The 20904-nt window shown below is 40.8% G+C and overlaps 1 protein-coding gene across 1 annotated transcript in view; it reads right to left on the bottom strand.

Moving 5' to 3' along the window:
* Positions 1-2244: 2244 nt before the first annotated feature.
* The window catches only part of PTEN (phosphatase and tensin homolog), a 51319-nt gene continuing 32659 nt past the window's right edge, over positions 2245-20904 (bottom strand). The window contains exons 8-11 of the mRNA XM_054831967.1: positions 17591-17732; positions 15148-15314; positions 6796-7020; positions 2245-5838 (exon numbers count right to left, since the gene is read on the bottom strand). Coding sequence (XP_054687942.1) covers positions 5653-5838; positions 6796-7020; positions 15148-15314; positions 17591-17732 — 720 coding nt within the window. The 3' untranslated portion in view covers positions 2245-5652. The remainder of the gene's footprint in view (positions 5839-6795; positions 7021-15147; positions 15315-17590; positions 17733-20904) is intronic.

The following is a 20904-nucleotide window of genomic DNA, read 5'->3' as shown; positions in this document are numbered from 1 at the left end:
CGTGTGCTCGCCGTTCCCGTTAGGCTGAATAAACGCGAACGCGGGTTCGTACAGCGCATCAGCTCACCGAAGCAAACGCATCTGCTGAACTAGCACAACCCTGACGTTTTTCAGAGCTATTCTTTTAAGAAAAGCAACCTGAAAGAGTTTCTCCTTGCTATGCCTTCAGACTAAAGCTTTGTATTAAAAAAAAAAAAAAAAAAAAAAGATTAAATAAGAAACAGGCAGAAAAGAATTACCTGTCCTATATTGCAATAAAGATTACCAGTGGCTCAAGAGTTTGAAGGCACAGAAGAAAAGCAGAAAATGAGAAGAAGCACACAGAAAAATAATGAAACGCCCTAAAAAAGCCCAACCAGCAAAAGTCTCAAAGCGCAGGGAGCAAGAGATACCAAAAAGGCAAAAAAACGAGTATGGGTTTTTATTCTAGTAGACACATCAGTTCAAAATAAATGGATTTTCTCATCTGCCTAGCACAAGATGCTTTCAATTGTATGGAAAAAGGACCAGAACGAGCAAGAAGGACAGATGTGGATAGAGGGGGGGGTTGAGAAGGTATCAAAGCCTAAAGTTGAGAAGAAACCAAAGCAGCAGCAGCAGCAAGCAATTCATATTATATTTTTTGAGACGATATCTTAAAAAAAAAAAAAAAAAAAAAAAAGAATCATCGAGCCAGGGCGTTATCAATAGTCTCAGCCTGTAGGGCTGGTTTGTTGGGTTTTTGGGGCTTTTTTTCTTGGTGCAGCCCTCACAGGGGTCTGCTCCAGAGCTCAGCAGGGCGCGCACGCCGCAGCCGGCGGCAGGACAGGCGGTGGGACGGAGCACACGGGAGCGTTCCCCGTACAGGCACCCAGCTCCGCCCCACCACCTTAGTCACCAGAGCACTCACGCACATAGCCAAAAATGGGAAAAAAATGAACTTTTTTTTTTTTTTTTAATAGAAGTGGCTTTTAGCCGCTAAGGACTGGAGCACAGGGCTTTTAGTCAACAGGACAAGAGTACAAGTCAAAGACAATACTCTGTCTACAGTGCAACGCACTTTTCACCTGTCTTCAGCCTAGAATCCCTTCGTGTATATAGATCTACGTATTTATAGAAGCTACTCAACACAGTGAACGCTGTCCAGACTGCTTTCCTTAAAGCTTCCCATCCTTCCGTTCTACACCTTCCCACTCTACTTTCACTTTCTGGATGAAAAACAAGCTTATCCAAAAAAAGGACCGTCTATGAACAGATTGGGTAGTACCGCCTGCCGTTTCATTAAAATGACGTCAAGTCCTTAACTGTGTCATTCACCTGAATAGGCCAGACACAGCTGGCAAACACTCTGCCCCCACAAAGCGCCAAAACTACTTTCCCCTTCGGGCCACAGCACCAAACCTCTCCTTGATACGCACATTTTTTGGAGATGCTCAGCCAGGTGTGATACGGAGCTGACACCAAACACCAGCGGGAAGGCAGGAGGAATAACAAGAGTTACCTAAAGCACCCCAATTCAGCGTCCCCGGGACTCGGGAGGGTGCAGGACAGCGCCGTGGCTCCTCTCCATTCCTAGGAACGCAGAGCCTTCCGACCGAGCTACCTGTCTCTCTTTCCTAGAGGCCCGAAGGGTAACCCTAACACAAAAGGAGAACACCACAGGGTTTGTCGGTTAGAGGTTTTTTTGTTGTTTTAGTGGTTTTTTTTTTTGTTTTGTTTTTTTTTTTTTAAGTAAAGCACTGGTTTAAAGTCTAGTTTGAAAAATAGATGAGCAGTAAGAATAGAAAGAAGAAACCCCAAACTACGTTCTCAAGACATGTGCCGAGCCTGCTTTTCCCACTGGGAAAAACGTGGATCATTGCCAGTTTAAAGCTACTTTAGGAAAAGACTTCTCAGGTTTGACTCGCCGTCTCATTTTGCTGAGGATGCACCAACCAACATCAAAAATAAGGTAATGCGCGTTTTTGGAAAGAGTTCTCTTACTAAAAATAGCTCAGTTCCCCAGGAGAGTGGTCCTGCGTCTCACTGACAGCATCACGGTAAAGGGTTTGGTCTCCCTGCACACAATCTGCACTTCCAATGCCTACACGTGTTCAAAGCTTCTGAACAGGAAAGGGTTTTGAGCTGCAGTTCCCTTAAAATCTCTTGACGCACAAGGAGCATCCTTTGCTCAAGTGATCGTGCTCAAAATTTCATGGCTTACAAGCAAAATATTTTAGCTGACCGTTTCCATACTCGAAATACTTCAATAAAACACCCACACAGTGACAAGAATGAGACTTTAATCAGTTTTAAGTGGAGTTTTAACACTAAGAGATAAAGGGTTGTTAAACACAATAACAAACGGACATCTGATTTGTATGAGGCATTATCCTGTACATGTCATACTTGGTTTTTGTGTATTCTCAGTGCATAGCATTACACACAGAGCCACTGTTGCACAGCACAATAGTATTTGAAGAGGCTGAATCAGAGTAAGGCTGCTTAACAGACTGATTTTTTTTTTTCTTTTAGTATCTATATATATATATGCTATATGAAAACAGACTGAAAATTTGAACCGGCAGAGAAAGGCAGCTCTGCCAAACACTGCAGTTGGAGACCCTTTTAGTGCACAGTTCCACCCCATCCATCTGCATGCATGACACTTTCTAACAGTATTTAAAAGGTAAATGAGGCACTTCGTGGCAACCACAGGCATCGTTAACATATTGCACACATTCGCTATGACTAAACATGGAACTTGCACACTAGCATCCTATTTTTTAATTATTTTTTTTTAGAAAGCTGAAACATTTGATGCTGCATGTAAACTCCACTTCAGTTTACAATGTGTGCCACAGGAACGAATCCGGATGCTGTTTATACAGCTGCCCTTTAATAGCTGTGGCAAATATTTTGAGTGGGGCTATCAATGACTAGGGGATGCTTCAGGGCCTAACAGTAAGCTCTTACCGAAGTGATGCCTTCAAGTAGTTTCAGACATGTAAGCTGTTGCACGTCCAAAAAGGTTTAAGCATACAGTCCAGAAACTCAAGGAGAGATTACCTACAGAATGCAGTTCAAGCTAATTATGAATACTGTCATAAATAAAGTTTTAATAAGGACTCAAAAACCTTTCAGTCATAGTAATTCTTGTCAACTTCTATAGGGGTGGTAACTGAAATAAAGTATAGGAGAGTATGTATAATATATATTTATATATATAATATATATATATAATGCCATTTTTCCATTTCCAATGACTACACCATAAAATGTAAGCAAGGCTTCTCAAAGACATCGAAACATTCAAAAAATCAAAACCCTCATTCCAACCTTCACATTCCAAAGAAAAAAAAATAACAGTGCAAAAGCCCATCGCGTCATGATTTCCAATCCGGCCCTCAGCGTTACGTACCGGAACCGCACCAATCCAATTTTTATTCTCCAAAGTGGGACACGCAGCAGTGTCAATATCCGAGTACTTTTAAAGCATCAACATTTTTGTTTATTAGCCAACACAACTTTCAACTGTTAAAAAACAGACAAGGTGAAACATGATACGAAGGGTAAGAATTAAAAGTCACGTCCCAAGGTAACCACCTCCTGCTCGTCAATAACAGTGGGAATAATGAGCACTGGAACCAGCAATCTTGATCCATTAAGCTATTAAAATCTAATTAAACCTCTAAGTCAGAAAATATTTATCAGCTTTGTTAGAAGTTAGAATCATGAATGTGATGAGCAAAATTGACCAACAGATACTGGGGGGGGGGGGGGAGAAGGAAGAAAAAAAAAAAGAAAAAAGAAAAAGCACTTTATACCTTCGTTTACCAATAGCAATTACTGGAAGTCCTGCCTTGTCTCATTCAAATTCTTACCATTAATGCTGTTGTACAGGGCCCTTACAGATTCCACACACAGTTGTTATCTAGGCGAGAACACAGCTAATGAACATCAATGTCAGCACCAATAAGTTAATTAAAAGGGGGGGGGGTTACATCCTAAAAAAGTGTCAATTTGGGGACAGCTATTCATGGCATACTTTAGAGAGAACAATTTTGCCAGCTACTTCACATTTGCATGCAACAGTAGTTGTACTCTTAAGTCATCTGCAGTCTGGGCATGCCAATTATATACCGAAAGTGAATCTCAAGCCCTATGCCTGGCTATATCCCTACGAACAAGTAATACAACACCGCCAGTTTAGAAAACTGATTTGTAGGGTGGTTTGGTTTTTTGTTTCCTTAATAGCAAACAATATACTTGGGACAAGCTCTGCTTTTTAGAAGTACACATCTTCATAAACATGCAGTGTTGAGAATTTACTGCAACACTGGTTTTCTCTATAGCATGTGTAATGTCTGTTTTTAAAACATTGTAGGTACTGAGTATTCAAGTAAAACTCCCTAACAGTTAATGACATTTTTTTTTTAAAAGTGTGCAAAACTGCAAAACTCATTGTAATAGAATGTGTAAGGTCAAAGGGGTGGTACAGCTGACAGAGGTTTGATTGAATAAATGCATCATAGATCTTCAAAACAAACACTAACCTGGAGAATCTCCAATTGAAATTTCCTGTGCACCATTACAAAGTATTTTTATATTAATGAGAAAAAAAGCTCGCAAGGCAGCACATGAAGTATTCACAGCAGGAATATGATTGAAAAACTAATAATATAAATGTAAGATGTTGACTGATGTATGCGCTAATAGCATCTGACTTTTAGCACTGGCCTTGATTACACAGGAGATGGAGCAGCCATTACAATTCAGAAAAAAAAAACAATTAATAAATCATTGTCAAATTTTGTAACCATTTGTTTCAAGCCCATATTTTAGTTGGTAGCCTCCACATTTGTATGGTTAAGTCATTGTTGCTGTGTTTCCTTTCTGTGACCCCAATAATTTTTCTCCCTTCATTTGTGGGTCTTTAGGATGTTGTGAAGGTTCATTCCTGTACCCCTATACAGAATCACTCCCTCTAGCTGCCTTTTCTAGCACCATTACACTTAAAAAAATAAAATGCACAAACAACAAGCAGTGACAGCGGCGACTCTTCAATTGTCCAGGATGAATTACGGTAGCATGCTAAAGAAAGGTGCATGTAAATAGCCGGATATGGTACACAGGCCAAGCTCCAGCGGACTATATTCCTTTCTGAGCATTACTTTCCATCCCCCATCCAAAATACATGCATTAGAATGTAGTAAAAACCTTCTAGAAACATCTCTTAGCCAACTGCAGACTTTTCTGTTGCCACACAAGTGCAAAAAAAGGGGCAGGATGTGAACCTGTATATTTTCAAAACTTCATTTGGTGACAGAACACAAAAGGAAAAATTCCTACGTATACACATTAGGTCTGTCTCCACTTTTATAAAACTGGAATAAAATGGGAAAGTGCCATGTTTATAGTTCCTAATTGAAGTTTTAATGTCCTTTTGACACAAAAAGGTATATACATATCATAGCTACGTAACCTTTTTTTTCCAACTGGACAAGTGTCAAACCCTGTGGATTTATAGGGCAAAACAAGATTGGTCAAGAAAAGAATTGTTCCTATAATTGGTAATCTGACACTATGTCCTTTTGCCATTTAAAAAGGTCCTTTTTTCAGTTTATTCAAGTTTGTCACTCTTCGTGGTTGGTTTTTTTTGTGGGTTTTTTTTATCTCCGATAAAAAAAATATTCAGACTTTTGTAATCTGCGTATGCTGATCTTCATCAAAAGGTTCATTCTCTGGATCAGAGTCAGTGGTGTCAGAGTATCTATAATGATCAGGTTCATTGTCACTAACATCTGGCGTTACAGAAGTTGAACTGCTAGCCTCTGGATTTGATGGCTCTTCTACTGTTTTTGTGAAAAATAGCTTCACCTGGGAAAGGAAAAAACAACATTTAAAAAGGGAACCTGTACTTTAAACTGAGCACAAGTAACAATGCAATTTTTAACAGCCTGGGTCCTCTCGCTACACTGAATCACATGAGCGCTCCCCTCTCTACCCTGGAAAGGAGGAAATAAAGAGCTCTTCTGAGGTTAGCCAGCCTCTCACTACCACCCCTGACAAAATAAAGAACAGGCAAAGCAGCAGGTTTTTCAAGCCCAGCTGAAGGAGGTCTGCATGTCTGCACCAACCACTGGTACCCCTGAGTTACCGTGGCAGGACGTACCACTGCAGCAGGCCATGCCGCACTGAGCTCTTCAGCCATCCTACGAAAAGGGATCGTAACAACAGTGCACGGGAACGAACAGAGCACTAATCGGTGGGGACGTGTGCGTTAACAGTCTGATCCAAGCAACATTCCAACAAGCAACTCTGACCGTTACCTTCAGACGAGCACTGCTGGGGTCTAACTGGTATTTTCTGAGCAACTTAGAACACACCACAATTCTTAAAAATGCCTTTTCCATTTTTAAAACCAGGGCTGGCAATGGCTCCTATTCCTCAAAGCTCAACTCCCAGGTTAAGGTATTCCCGTGAAGCAGGCACCTCAGGAATTAGCGTGTAAAGCTCAGAGCTCACAGCAATGCAGCTGGTACAGGAAAGATGCTACCTGGGTCTCTGGGTCTCCTACTGCTCGTCTCTGATGGCTTTGATAAATACCTGAAACAACCCAAAGCCTTTACTCCCAGCCTCTCAACATCTACTGACTTCCCAAAACACAGATAAACTTAAAAAGCTAGAAGCTTTGCCAAGTGGTGGCAGAACTAATACATGAATCCAATTTCTACAGACAGCAGTTTCAAATGGCTCCTCCATAAGGCAAGACAGACAAATCAGATAACGTCATGCAGCTTTTCAGCTTTGTTGATACACACAGTGTATACTGACCTTGAAGTTTGGAGAGAAATATCTGTTGGCTTTGTCTTTATTTGCTTTGTCTAGATCGTTTTTTGTTAACGTAAGGATTAAATATTCCTTATCATTATCTGAGCGCTCTGTACTGAAAATACCATCAAGTTCCTGATCTGCAACTAGACTTCCATTTTCTACTTTGTCTGAATTTTCATCCAGTCCTATGAAGAATGTATTTACCCAAAAGTGAAACATTTTGTCCTGAGGGAGGAAGAACACAAAGAACAAACTTGCTTTAGTATTCGCTAGTGGCACATTAGACTAATATCATCATCTGGTCAAAAACAAGTCAGTAATATCAGACAAAACTTGTTTGGACAACAAAACACCATTCGTTCCATTGCATGCAAAGATATTTTCTCCAGTTCTCCTAGACAATATGCAAAACTCTACATTGATCAAGATCAATTTTAACCAATTAAGCTTTCAGAAGTCACTCCTTATTGAAAGTTGGTTTTAAAACAATCTATCATACCTACAAAAAAGCAGATGACAAATGAAGCAAATGTTAAACTTGTAATTGTAAGGCATAAAGAGATTTTTTTTTTTGCTCATACCTTGCCAACCAGTAGCCAAACCCAACACACAACCCGTGCAAACCAGCTTAGGTGAGTAATATTTATCAATTGAGAACATCCTCCCCTGTAGCCTCCTGCATAACAGAACGCTTTATTTTTATACAGAAATAGCCGTAATTGAGCAAAACTACCCTACAAATACAGGACTCCTATTAGAGTGGATTCATTACTGCTTTACACAAGATGGTTTCTACCAGCCAGATGTTTGCTGACCGGTACTAAGAGAAAGTCAGACTCGAAGTGTCTGCTGTCCCTCTACTCAACAGGAAGTTTTTAATGAGAAGATAAGGCATTCACGGTTTAAGTATATTCAACTTCAGCAGAACATGACAGATGACCAGCAATAGCTGGGAAAGGTACAAGTTAGATTATCCGCTACAACAGGAATACCTGTACAAAGAGGCAAAATGTAAGTGTATCAGTGATTTTAAAAATTCACTGGAGAGCTAGCTGATATCAGCCAGTATACTTCATGCTTGTCATTACAACTAGCAGGGTCACTGTGAGTGTCTGTCTCCGTATGTGCTACTGAACAAGCAGCAATGCTTTGCTCTTGGCTAGACAGTCTCTGAAGATGATACGCCCAGGAACTTCACCTTTAAGCTCTCTGCTAAAGAGCTCCGCAGGATGCACTGAACGCTCTTGTTTTAGTTCACCACCACTTGCCTTACTTTTGTCAGTCAAGAGCTGATGCTTCCAACATCAGCTACCGTTAGCAGCTTGGTCCTGACTAGCACATTACGCACTTCTCCATCTGAAACTGATACACGTTCACTTCCTCTTAACAAACGAAACCTTCTATTTTACTCTGATTTGAGTTTTCAAGCAAAAAATCCAAAATGCAAATGGCCAGTCTTCCCACAATCGTCAGTATTTCTGTTAAAGCTGCAGCAGTGACAAAGCTAGCGCATACCAGAATATAACATTCCTTGATATTACACAGGACCAGAACATAAACCAACTCCTCCTGAGCTAATTTACATGTTTTGGTTTACCAGAGACATCTAGTTCCAATTTTTTCTTGGAAAATCCAGGTCCTGCCCCATCTTCCTAGCTATTCACCGCTGCTGGAATCAGGGGTGGAACAGAAGTGGTTCTAGGGTGCATCGTGTGAGCACGCCTCCCTGCTGAAGGCAATCTAGCACTGGCAAAATATCACAACATTTTTCCTGGGCCAAAGAGAAGGGGGCAGGGAAGAGCTGGATTACTGCTTAACTTACATTCTTCTTCCTCACAAATTAATAAAAACATGTAAGCACACAAATACTGGGAATTAAGAAGTGCCTGATGAAACAACTTCTACCTGCCTTCTCTACCAAAGGTCAGTAGACTCGTTTTCAGTAGTTTATGTAAAGCATACAAAAACACTTCCAGCTTGCATGCATTTTCTGCACGCACCTGTAAGAGAGCCCTAACCTTTAAGGAAGTGCAACAGCAAAGACAAAAATTAAATAATTCAGTCAGAAAGACTTCTGGTAGTTAAGAAGTTATCCACTTCAATGCATGTCTCTCCAGTACCTTTGGGAATCAAGTTAATCTACTAAATTAACGCACTGTAATTACAGTTGTCTTGGGAGACTAACAGATGTTTGCCACTGCCACCAAGTCCCTTCAAGCCATCAAATCTATGAAGAAGCCTTGTTGGAGCCCATCCATGCAAGGCAGCAGACAGTAGGTTCTTGCCAGGCCCAACCCACCCATACACTTAGCACCCTCTTCTTCGCTAACACTACCTCAGAAACAGTCTTAAAAACGTCCACCCCAGGATCTGGAAGTAGAGAATGAACATCCTGGGCAAGAGGGTTTATCCTTCTGTAACACTCCAACGAGTCATCAGGCTGCCTGCTGATGTGTCCTGAAGAAAGTGGCAGTAGGCAAAATCCCCATGAAGATGTCTTCAGGGTTACCCGGTTCAGGCTCCTCCTACGCCCAGATGATGAGTCCCTCAGAAGATACGTAATCCTCCAAGGAGATGAGATGGCTACTCCTGCTCAAACCAAAAGACCAGTTCAGGTCAAAACAGAAACAACCAATAGTATCAGCTTTCCAGCTACAGAACAGGAGGGATCTGGAGTCCAGGTGCCATCTGCAATAAACAGCGGGAAAAGGTAAGCCTGAGCTGACGTTTCCAGCTGTAAGCAGGTGGATATATCACCTGCAGTCTCGCCACTGGTGAAGAGGCCATCCTTCCAGTGAAGATTTAGAGACGAAAGTGCATTTCCACACCATGACCACAGTTAAGGCAGATCCCACCTCTCATAGCTGGGGTAATGGTACTACTACGTTTCTTCCTTCTTCAGGACCACAATGCAGAAGCAGCAATGCACTATGGTGCTGCTCCTTGGTGCCACCCATGACACCTCCAATGAGGTCAGCAGAGGAGAGGAAAAAGCTGATGAACACACTGCAGCAGATGAATGGAAAATGGCTTATACCAACAGTGCTGAAGCAGCGTTGGAGGCAAGCAGTGCCAAAGCAAACACGGCCACTGGATGTAAACCAATGCCAGCAGAAGCAGACGGCATGGTCTGGTCATGCCTCACCTTAAACTTCATCAGGCGGAGCAGAACCAGGAAGGATTTACCTGGCACTTGAAGGCCTGCCTGAACAAGCAACTGCAGGGATACTGCAGCTTTACTGATAAAGTCTGGAGAAGACAAGACAGATGACAAACTTCTCACTAGACATCTTTTTAATCTGTTTTCCTTGGGATAAATTTGCAGAGGTCTTCAGGGACTCAAATTAAACAATACAACTTGGCTGAGCTGGTCATTTATCCTTTTCTCTCTCTCCAACTTTTTAAAGTTATTTTCCTTCCTTTCCCACTACACTAACTTAATTAGCTTAATAAACTAAGTTCATGGATACTGGAACATGGCACGGCCACTCAAATTGAGGGAAGACTTGGTCATGTTTTTTTGGAATTAGCTCTTCAGGCTGATAACTATGTCACTGCTTTCACTGAAAAACAAAACTCATTATTCAAAGTGAGGATTCAGCCAGCTTCAGCTAAAGAGTCAGGCTCCAAGATATTTCATGGGAGACAATGAAGGAAGTTGATGTATTATGGGCCAAAGATAGGAATTTTAAAATTCAAGGCATGAACTGAACTTAGGCTTTTTATAGCAAATCAGAATACCAGATCAAGTGCTCACAGGAACACAAGTTAATGAACAGGCTTCTGAAAAAGAGTATTAGCTAGAGGCTTTTTTTACATGTGTTTTGCTTCACTTCCAGTTACATCACATGCATCTGCCTTAAAAAAAGTAAAAATCGCACATGTATTTCTTCCCATAACCAAATCTGTACCAAAGTCTACAGTGCAGTACCAGACACTTGAGACAGAAGCTGATTTAATCACACTATTTTGACATATAATACTTAGCCCTCTTTGTGCAGTTTTTCAGTTCTCAGAGCGACAGAAAAAATAAACCTCCCTCTAGAGCCAACACTTGCCTCTAACTGCAGACCGAGATCCAAATCCAAGATCATTTAAGCCATCAGCTAGGAGGTCCTATATCCTCCTTAGAGTTTAATTTTGCAGCGTGATCTACAGGCACTTATAATCACTTTACAGCACCAGCTAAGGGTTTTAGAGAGCTATCCAGCAATCAGAAGACAGAGATCACATTTCAACCTGTTCCATGCTGGCCTCACAGCCTTTCCGTAGCCATGGCTGATGGGACTTCTTGTACCATTTTCAGATCAGCAGTTAAAGGTCTTCTGACATTTTCAGAGATCATTCTTCAGTGTTTGCAGAACAGCAATCGACCAAAGTCGTCTTGAACTGTGTAGCAGAACTTCTCATCTATACAGACTCAAGTGATGAAATGGCATACCCAACAGCTCAAACAATGCTGTCAGCCCTGCCTACACCAGTCTGGGTATAAAACAGTGGTGGCTCTTACAAAAAAAAAAAACAAAACCAAAAAAACAAAACACACACAACAAACCCACAAACACAACACCCCCCCCACCCCCAAACAAACAAAAACCACACAAAAAACCCCAAAAAACCCAACCCACACCAACATTTCTCTCTCATCTCTACTGGGAGGACTCCTGAAAAAGGTCTCCTTTACCCACAAGCTCTGCAGGCAGGAAGATGACGAGATCTTCTGTGTTATTTTTAAACAGACTATCGTTGAACCAAGTGACATAAGGATAGTCTGAAATACTTCAAGATTATCATGTCAACATCAATAACTGGAAGAAAAAGGCTTCACACAGATACATGGGAGCAAACCTAGAGAGACCACAGCAACAGTCTGAGATGGAAGAATAGCCACATCAGAGAAATAAAAAAACATGCTCAAAGAAACCCCCAAATTACTAACTTCTACCCATCAGAAATTCATACATAACAACTGTACTTGAGCCTCAAGCCATTTTGTTATCACATGAGCATGCATTTCATTCTTGAAAGGAAGTAGCTACATCATACTGAAGAAATGGTCCAAGAATAAACTTTATTAGACAAGAAAAGACCAAAAGTTGCAGACATACTAACTGGTGCCAGGTGGCACAGATTATGGAAGAGCTGAAACAGTAACTTTTTCAAAGCAGTCACCCTCTTACCAACAACTTCTCACCAGCACCAATAATCCTTTGGCTGAGGTCAGCTCTCACTAGCCACTGAATTTGCTTAATTTAAGTTTTGCTATTAAAAAACCAGGACACTTGACTGCTTTAAATTTCACATTGACACTGCAATGCTAGGTGCTTTAAGTCACTTGGTCATTCAAGTTTGTTTTGTTTCACGCACAGTAATTTTGTCCAAGAGCTTGATCGAAGTTGAGGATGACCCTCTGTACTAGAGGGCTCTGCAGATAACGTTACTGTTCTTCAGAGGATTAAGAAATTTGAAAGCAAGTACAGATGAGCAAATTTGGAGTGCTTCAGCTGAGATCAGTGGTATCAAACACCAAATCAGACACAGCAGGACAACACAGAAGTTTCCTTTATCTCCAGAGACAAGACATAGCCATTCTCCAGCCTGAGGCCCAGAATGGATTGAGAATTACACTATTAATTAATGCTACTAGGTTTTTTATTAGGTTTCTTATGGCAAGTTAAAATGCAGACTGGTAGATATGCGATGCCTTTAAGTATGTGCAAGAAACCTTGTTTAGCAGCTACCTACAATTCTGCTAACAGAACACCTTGGAAGAGCAAGAACCAGCGACGGGCAACAGACTTGTAATTCCAGCTTTCATAAACATGCATGAATAAACCAGAATATCTGAAAGCTATGATCCTGTTGCTCCTAATTATGCTGCTCCTCATTAATTAGGTGATCACTGCACAGAGGTGATGATCTCCAAAATGCGACAAGTCTCCACAGTGGAAGGCCCTCTCTTTCAGGGTGTTGAGTAAAAACTACACAGAGTCAGTTTATCTAGAAAAGGAACAGGCACAGATGTGAAACACTTGTACAAAAAAATGTGTTCAACTTTGTGCCAAGGTAGGTTTTCAGCCACAAATATTCACCTTTGCCCTATTCCCATCTTAGTCACTTTACGTAACAAGTTGTCAAATGGTCCACGTGGAAGGATCTCCTCTAGTGCCAAAGCACGCGTCAGAGATGGAATATTTCACTAACTCTCAATCCGAAGACCTCAGCAGTGGTTTCATAAAACAGACTAACATGCTTATATCTGAGAGGATCAACAGACCCAGTCCCAGATGCCCTCAATTCATGTCTGCATTTACAGCAGAGCTAACAGAGGTGGTCTCACGAGAACCGTGTAACACCACATACCTACTATCTTTTGTCCTCCTTTCTTATACAAGGTTGAGGGCAATGAGACACTAGATTCAATAGATCTTTGAGGCAGATTATCAAGGTGGTTTCTTTACAAAAGACTTCCGTCTACCGAAGGGACAGTTTCTATCTCTCAGAAAAGCTTGCAGAAGAAGAGCTTTCACCATCTCAGCATTTCTTGGCCCTAGCAGTCCAAAAACACTGAGAGAAAGGAGCACCTCTGCACTATCTGTAATCCACAGACCCTGAATGGTTAGGGTACTTGATAACAATAGAAAAAAAGAAAAAAAAAAAAACCAATCACCTACTCAGAAACTACAAAGAGATTCTTGAGAAATGAAACCATGGCTGATATGACACTCAAATGAAACTACAGTGTAGTAACACATTTGCTGCGTTTCTGCAGACAATTCTACACACTCTTGAAGACCCAATTCATACTACAGAAATTGTAGGTGATAAGGAGGAGCTCTAGTTTATGCTGTCAGTGGATCTCAGTGCTCTCTATAGAGGTAAAAAAAAATACAGGAGTTCGTTCCTGGTGTTACAGAGCCGAGATCCGAGCTCAGGTTGGGGAAGCGCAGCACAACGCTTCCTACAAGGTCCATTTGCCATCCATGTGTAACTGAAGATGGTAAAGAAACCACAAATTCACAGTTAAGATACGACAGAGACCGGATAAAACAGGACCTTGTTTGGGTTTTGTTTCATCTCCTCCCTGCATCCCTCACGTCTAGCCCACAGTACTTATCGGGGTGCTCCTTTAAAAGTCAGTTCTCAAAACTGGCTCCTGTGCACTGCAGTTTTAAACGTCAATAATTTTGATGTTGACTTAAAGTAGAATTTCTGCTTTTAAAATGCTTTGTTTTACAGTTCTCTGTATTGCATATAGTCACATTGGCTAACGAAAACATTTCATTAAACAGGCAGAAGAAGAAAATATTCCCATTAAGAAACTGTTTAAAAACTTTTGCAGACATGAGCACATAGCAAACAGAACACAACAGTTCCAGCTAGTGAAATTACACCATTAAACTAGTTAACAATACCTTGCAACTCAACAGTGTGCACGTGTATTTACACACACGTCTAGTAGGTACAACCTGCGTGCACAGTTATAAGACTCTCATCACTTATGTTTGTCTTCCAATCCACTCTAGTATCTTCTTATTTTTAAGCTTTGCCTGTACACTTGATTCGCTCAATGAATGCTCTTAAGTTTTATAATATCCATTAAATAATGACCAACTATTCAGAAAGAATTTTGAGTAGTAAATACAAAGGTAGCCTTTAATCAATATGGTCTCATCCTCACCTTTCACTTTGGTAGATGCGAACGAGCTCCACAAGCACCAGAATTAATGAAACCCAGTGATGAGGCATTCGTCTTTAAGAACTCGCTGACTTTGGTGTCAAAATAAGTTCTAGATTAATTTTTTCCACAATTGAGACACTGATAAAATTCTCAGTTCTGAGTGAATTCTCTAAACATCTAATGTCAAGGCATTGCAGCTGGGAACCGAAGGATGACTGAATAGATTGCAGAGATACTTTTACAGAGTGCGTAGGAACTCAATTATCTTGGAAATTCAACCAAATTTGACAGATGGGTAGAAATCAGCCAGCAGCACACAGACATGGTCTTCTGTGCCTGCTCAAACCTTAGGAAAATTTAGTGAAGAAAACAGCTGGAGTTAACTTGCTCAGTATGCAAGTCTATTTTTAGAATGAGAATGTTTCTTCCTCAATTAGATTACTCACTACTACCCAAACGACTGCAATACGTATCAGTATAATTTTTATCCAACCTTTGTACTTCATCTCACCTAATCTCAAAATATCCAGCTTTCATTTTGTGTTAAATTCTCTCCTTGAGAAAACTAGACATCAATGAATGTGATTACACATCACTGAAGAATAACCAACATCCCAGTCCTACATCAGGATTGGCTCAACAACATTTTCCAAAAAAGCAAAAAAACCAACCTTTTTCAACATCTTGTTCTGTTTGTGGAAAAATTCCACTTTGATATCACCGCATACCGGCAAAGGTTGAGGGAATTCAAAGTACATATATTTGTCTTCACGTCTTGAGGGTCCTGAAGGGGAGGTGAATATCTTTACCTTTAGCTGGTACACCACAAACTGAGGATCTGCATGGCAAAACAGAGCATCACTTGGTAAGAAATGCCTTAAAGTGTCAAAAAGCACAATACTAGTATCAGAATCACAAGCATGAGCTATGATATTCTGAAAGTTAAATAACTATCTGTTAAGAGTTAAGCACCGCAGGGCATCAAACTTTGCTAGACGTTACTGGAAACAGCCTAACAGATTTCTGTCCTTTGTAGCAATACTCTCGGCAACTATAAAGTTCCCAGAAAGTTGCTGGGGTTTTTTTAATATAGTAAGAAAGGACTATATGAAGTGACAACTTCTTGATTTTTCCTTGGGTATTGCCTCTCATCTCTACATTATATGGACATAACTGAGCGGTTTTATTCTCCCTCTTCTTAGAATTGCAGAGTGGGCGGTCATGTCAGCACAAACTGATGTCTACTCTTACAGAAACAGAACTGTTATACAAACAAAAACAAGGACAAAATTTAACATTAATACACAAACCAACCGGCACTGACACACTATTAAGACACAGACCATAAGTCACTGCCACCAAAAAAGTGCCAGCCATGGCACAACATTCCAAATTAAATCTGCAGGGGTTACAGCTGAAGTTATGAGGAGTTTTTGGTGCAGCTTAAGCAGACTTTCTTTGGAAATTGCCAGACACCAGCATGGGAGCCAGAAATACCACATGAAACTTATTCTAAGAAGCCTTTCTGCATTTGCTCCTGCCTTCGCTGTTAGTATGAGATGCAGACCGTTCCCTAGACCACGCACACTGAACCATACCCTGCCGTGGAGCGTGCAGCCACCTAGAAACCACCCCTGCAGAGCTGTGGAAGTCCCTCCGAGCATACCCACACTATCTTGCTGACCGGCCTAGCTACAAAACTGCTACTTATCTCCCTCAAATCATCAGAGCCGTAAAACCCTGTCATCCCTTCATTTTGCCCAAGAGGCACAACTCTGCTCGGTCAGTGACTTTAAAACAGAAGGAAGATAAGAAGGATGTCAGATTTAAAGTTATCACGTATTGGTAAAATTACTGCCATTGCAGTAGATAACACGACTAAAGAAATAACACAGACCATTGGTTTCACATTCTGAAAAATCACTGAAAACTCCACGGAAACATAAAATATTGCAGTACACAAAGATGCTGAAGTTGATGGTTACTCTTCTTATTATGTGCTTAGCAAATCTTCTGTTTATCCCAACATCCTACTATGAAAATAGCATGCTAACAGCCTGGTACGGACAAACAAGTGCTCACACGAACAATTCATACTTGTAGCTTGATTTCGCAAGTATAGCACAGTTTATCCAAAACATTAAATAAGTGGTAATTGCAGAAATCTGTAACCTCCACACCTCTACCCTAGAGGCAGAGGTTTTTTGGCAGAAGCTCCTCCCTTCCTCCTCCTCCTGTAAATACAGCTAGCCTGACAAGTTGCTTGATTGTTTCTTATGCGCGTTACATGTTCAGGTACTGTCTTACAACAATATTAATAGTGCAATTTTAATCAAAGCCACAGGAGGCACTGAAATTAATTACACACTACAGTAATCGCCATAGCAAAACCATTAGAAAGACTTTTTCCACTAAAAAAAAAAATGAACACGCAACACTAGGCAGTTACTGCCCTGTAACACAGCTCACAAAGGGACAGAAGTGAATTCGTATTTATACTTCAAAGTTTAAGGAATCTGCTGTTCCTTACTAACACTGTCAGCAAATCAGATTAATCGTTTACAGGTGTATTAATACTTCATAAGCCTCTATACAAAGAAAAGTTTATTCCACACTTAACTGGATAATTATCCAGCTGAACCAATTTTTATTTTTTTTAAACATCACAGGAAGAACGATGTTGCTGCATTTGAAGACAATACACCATTAAGCAAATGTTTTTCAGCAATTCGTGTTTCCCAAGAGTTGCTATATTAAAAAAAAAGCCTTTTATAAAAAAGTAAGGAGCAAATATCCAAATATATATATATATATGGCATCATTTATCTTCAAACCATTAAATGCATCCCAATTTAAAACGGTAGTGAAACAACCGTATGAGTCCTTCACGGACATCAACTTACTACACCTGGGAGGATGCTAATGGATAGACCACCCTAGCCCGGCAGATTTTGGAACATGAAGTATTTAAGTATGATCTTCTCCTCCATCAAGACATGCAGCTCTTTGTGTCACGTAACAGATTGGCAACCGTCACATAACCAAACCAAGTTCAAATGCCGATGCATTTCCTTAGGAGAGCTAACAGGGGTTAACGGGGTGCTGGGTACTTACTGCAAGTTCCGCTGCTGAACATGGGAATTGTTTCAAACATCATCTTGTGAAACAGCAGTGCCACTGGTCTGTAATCCAGGTGATTCTTTAACAGGTAGCTATAGTAGTACACGTAGCGTCTCTGACTGGGAATTGTCACTCCCTAAACAAAGGGAAAACAAAAGTCAAAACCCATCAAAACCATTTATTAGCATCACTAACAGAGCTCCTATCCATTACCTCAGAATATAACTGAAAGCAAATAAACCATGACTGCAAAGGTAGCTAAAGCATCTGGAATAAACGATCATGATTTATGCTGAGCATACCTCTGCAGCAGCTACACTGGAGACAAGCACACAGAGCAAAGCATCTAAGCTGGCTGTACCTAGAGAGCCGGGGAGAGCTGCACTGCTCTCTACACTGCACAGAAACCCAGCCACGCAGGTTTTTAGTACCGTCACTTGTCATGACCCTCAGTGGTTTCTTCATTAGATACCATCCTGGGCACCTTAAGGACTAGCAAAGACCTAATCCACCTCCAAACCATTCCCAAAAGGCAGACTCCATACATGCTCCCCCTTTCACTGGACACACGTCCTCATCTCTTGTACTCATCCTGCAGAGCGTTTAAGAGGAAGCTCTTTGCATACATTATCTAACACCAGGCAATTAATTACCAACCAGTCCCCAGCACTGAAAAAGCGGGACAGTGGTTTTCCAGTTACTTTAGTATGTATCTCCAAACAGCCACCTCAAGCAATGAGGCAAAGAATGCAGATTTTTCCGTATCTTAAAAACAAACACCTCAGACACCCTGAGGGTCATGTAAAAGATGGTTTCGTGCTGCTGCTTTTTTTTGGGGTGGGGAGTGTCAGACGTTAAGCAGGAGGTGCCACCGTACTCAAGACAGATACTACCTTCTATTACAAAACGTCCTTCTAAAATGTTTTCATAAAACCCAAAAGTGGAAAGTTTCATTAATGTAGGCCCAATAACCCAAACTGTTAAGAGACTTCAGTTGAATTACAGAATTGAATTTGAACATGAGTTGAATCTGAGAACATATAACCAAAGAACATTTTTATTACTGATTTTAAATCAACTTAAACTTCAAGAAAAGGAACAGTTTTAAAGCTCTTATACCTAATATTTTCAAGCAAAAGTGATAAAGATGAAAAATAATTTAATTTCCTAGAAAATGCATTACATGGTTTATAACAACCCATACTATATACTTGCAACAGCATCAGTAAGTAAACTTGCGCATTAAAACTAAATGTGAAATTGCAATAAACTGGAGATAAACAAAAGGTTTTCATATACAAGTCTGTGAGCACTTTGGTCACAAAACGCAGAACACGGTATTTCTATAAACTGTTAGTTCTAACATCTGCTTCACCTTACAACAGCCCTACGTTAAGAGTGGCCAGAGTACTTTTAAATTAGTAAGCATTTATTCTGCACACATGAAAATATTAACTTCCAGCCATTATTTTTAAAAAAAAAGTTGATAATTATGTCTCCTTACCACTTCAGCTGTTTCTAAATTACACAAGTCTTTTCCCTACAGCACTTGTACAATGACCTTCTTAAGCAGCCTTCTACAGTGACCATTTTTTTGGTTCAGATGTCATCTCAGTAGTTATCAGACCCACTTCTTAAGGGAGCTTTAAAGTTTGCTTTCCTGGGATCTGAGCGTCACGACTGAGAAAATCCCAGCCTCAGAGCAAGCCATCAGTAATTTGCCAGTCAGGTAAGGAAAACACATCCTTTTCTGTGCAAAGCTTCTTCATGCCATAAAGGATGTAACTCATGGAGAAACCCCAGCACACCTTACCAGGACAACCAGGGCTGGGACCAGAACAAAGGGAACACAGTCACTTTTGATAGTGAATATCCAAGAAAAACCAGTTCTCGGCAAAGAGGGCAGTTTTATCCCTCTGGCCAGAGATCCTTCCTCCCTGGAGACACAGCCTTTACCCTGAGATCCTAAAAACCTGCCACACTGAAATGCAACAAAGTTCTCCATTTTCCAAAGGCCTGATTTCAAAGCAGAACACTTTTATAACAAGCTAATATTCTGAGAGGTGCGATCGACCTCCACTTACTTTTACTCAAGAATAATAAAGAATGAAGAAGCAATTCAAGTATGTGCTCCTTGAGAAGCTCACATTTCCCATCTATCATCATCATTTGTTTTTAAAATGGACGTTAGATAGCTTCTCTAGTCCCTATGCCAGAGTTTCACAAGGCAGTACCGAGGTAGGTAAACATCACAAAAAATTGTCAGGTGCTGCTCCTGGTCCTTCTCTCAATGTAGCACAGGCAGCATTATGAAGAACAAGCATTTTTGGAAGTAATATTCCCACATTCGCTTCAACAACATGCCCTACTGTGAGAGTAAAGCTAAAGCTGCAGGCCTCAGACTAGGCTGCTGCAGGCCTCAGACTAGGCTTACGGCATCAGGTTTAGCTGAGGTTGTCGCCTGAGTCTGTTGAGCAAACAGGCATCACAACTGATCAGCTCCAACACATCAGACATTGGATATCTAACCTGCTTAAAGAGTCATTCTGAGACTTCCTCGCACAAAATAATTGGTTTCAATTTTCTGTTCAGTTACACCACTATTAGGAGCTGTTCCTAAAAATACAACAGGATGACAGTCAAAGAATGCTCCTGAATGGACCATCTCCAGCTGAAGCACTCAAATAGTTGGCCCCAGCGGATACCTATCTGTTGAGTAGACTACACTTTCTTCCAAGACTAATCCTCATCATAAAACCTTCAAGGCAGAAGTGGGAATAAATAAAGACCTTCTCCAGCTGTAGGAAGGTAAGTTGTCAGTCTTCATCATCACAGTAGTATTTCAGTGTCCATCTTAAGGAAAAAACAGGTGATAAGCTAACCATTTCAAACAGTGGAAGCAGCAGCAGCTTTTTTAGAAGACTTTTTGGGGAGTTTATTTCTCCCCCAGCTCTGAAAACAGGCTAGACAATTACAGTTCTTTATCCAACTTCAGAAAACAGTTTGTCTCCCCTGGTTCAAAGAGAGGATAGAAATCAGTCCTGTGCTACTACAGTGGTGGTGACTGACAGACACAACCATTTAGCCAATACTTTCCAATCCCTGTCATTCTACTTCTGAAAAAGTTCTCCTCACTATGATGAGTTACAGAAGTCAAAAGAGGCAGCTCATAGAGAAAACCAACCAACAGTTTTTGGTCAGTGACAGAGATTTAGACTCAGTTCTGCAATGCTTTACTCCCACTACCTTTCCCAGGATGACACTACGTTATAACAGACTATCTAGGAACTGTCACCCTCTTCTACAAC

Source organism: Grus americana, chromosome 7 (genome assembly GCF_028858705.1).
Source record: "Grus americana isolate bGruAme1 chromosome 7, bGruAme1.mat, whole genome shotgun sequence".
In the NCBI taxonomy this organism is placed as follows: Eukaryota; Metazoa; Chordata; class Aves; order Gruiformes; family Gruidae; genus Grus; species Grus americana.
This window is presented reverse-complemented; position numbering and strand designations above follow the sequence as displayed.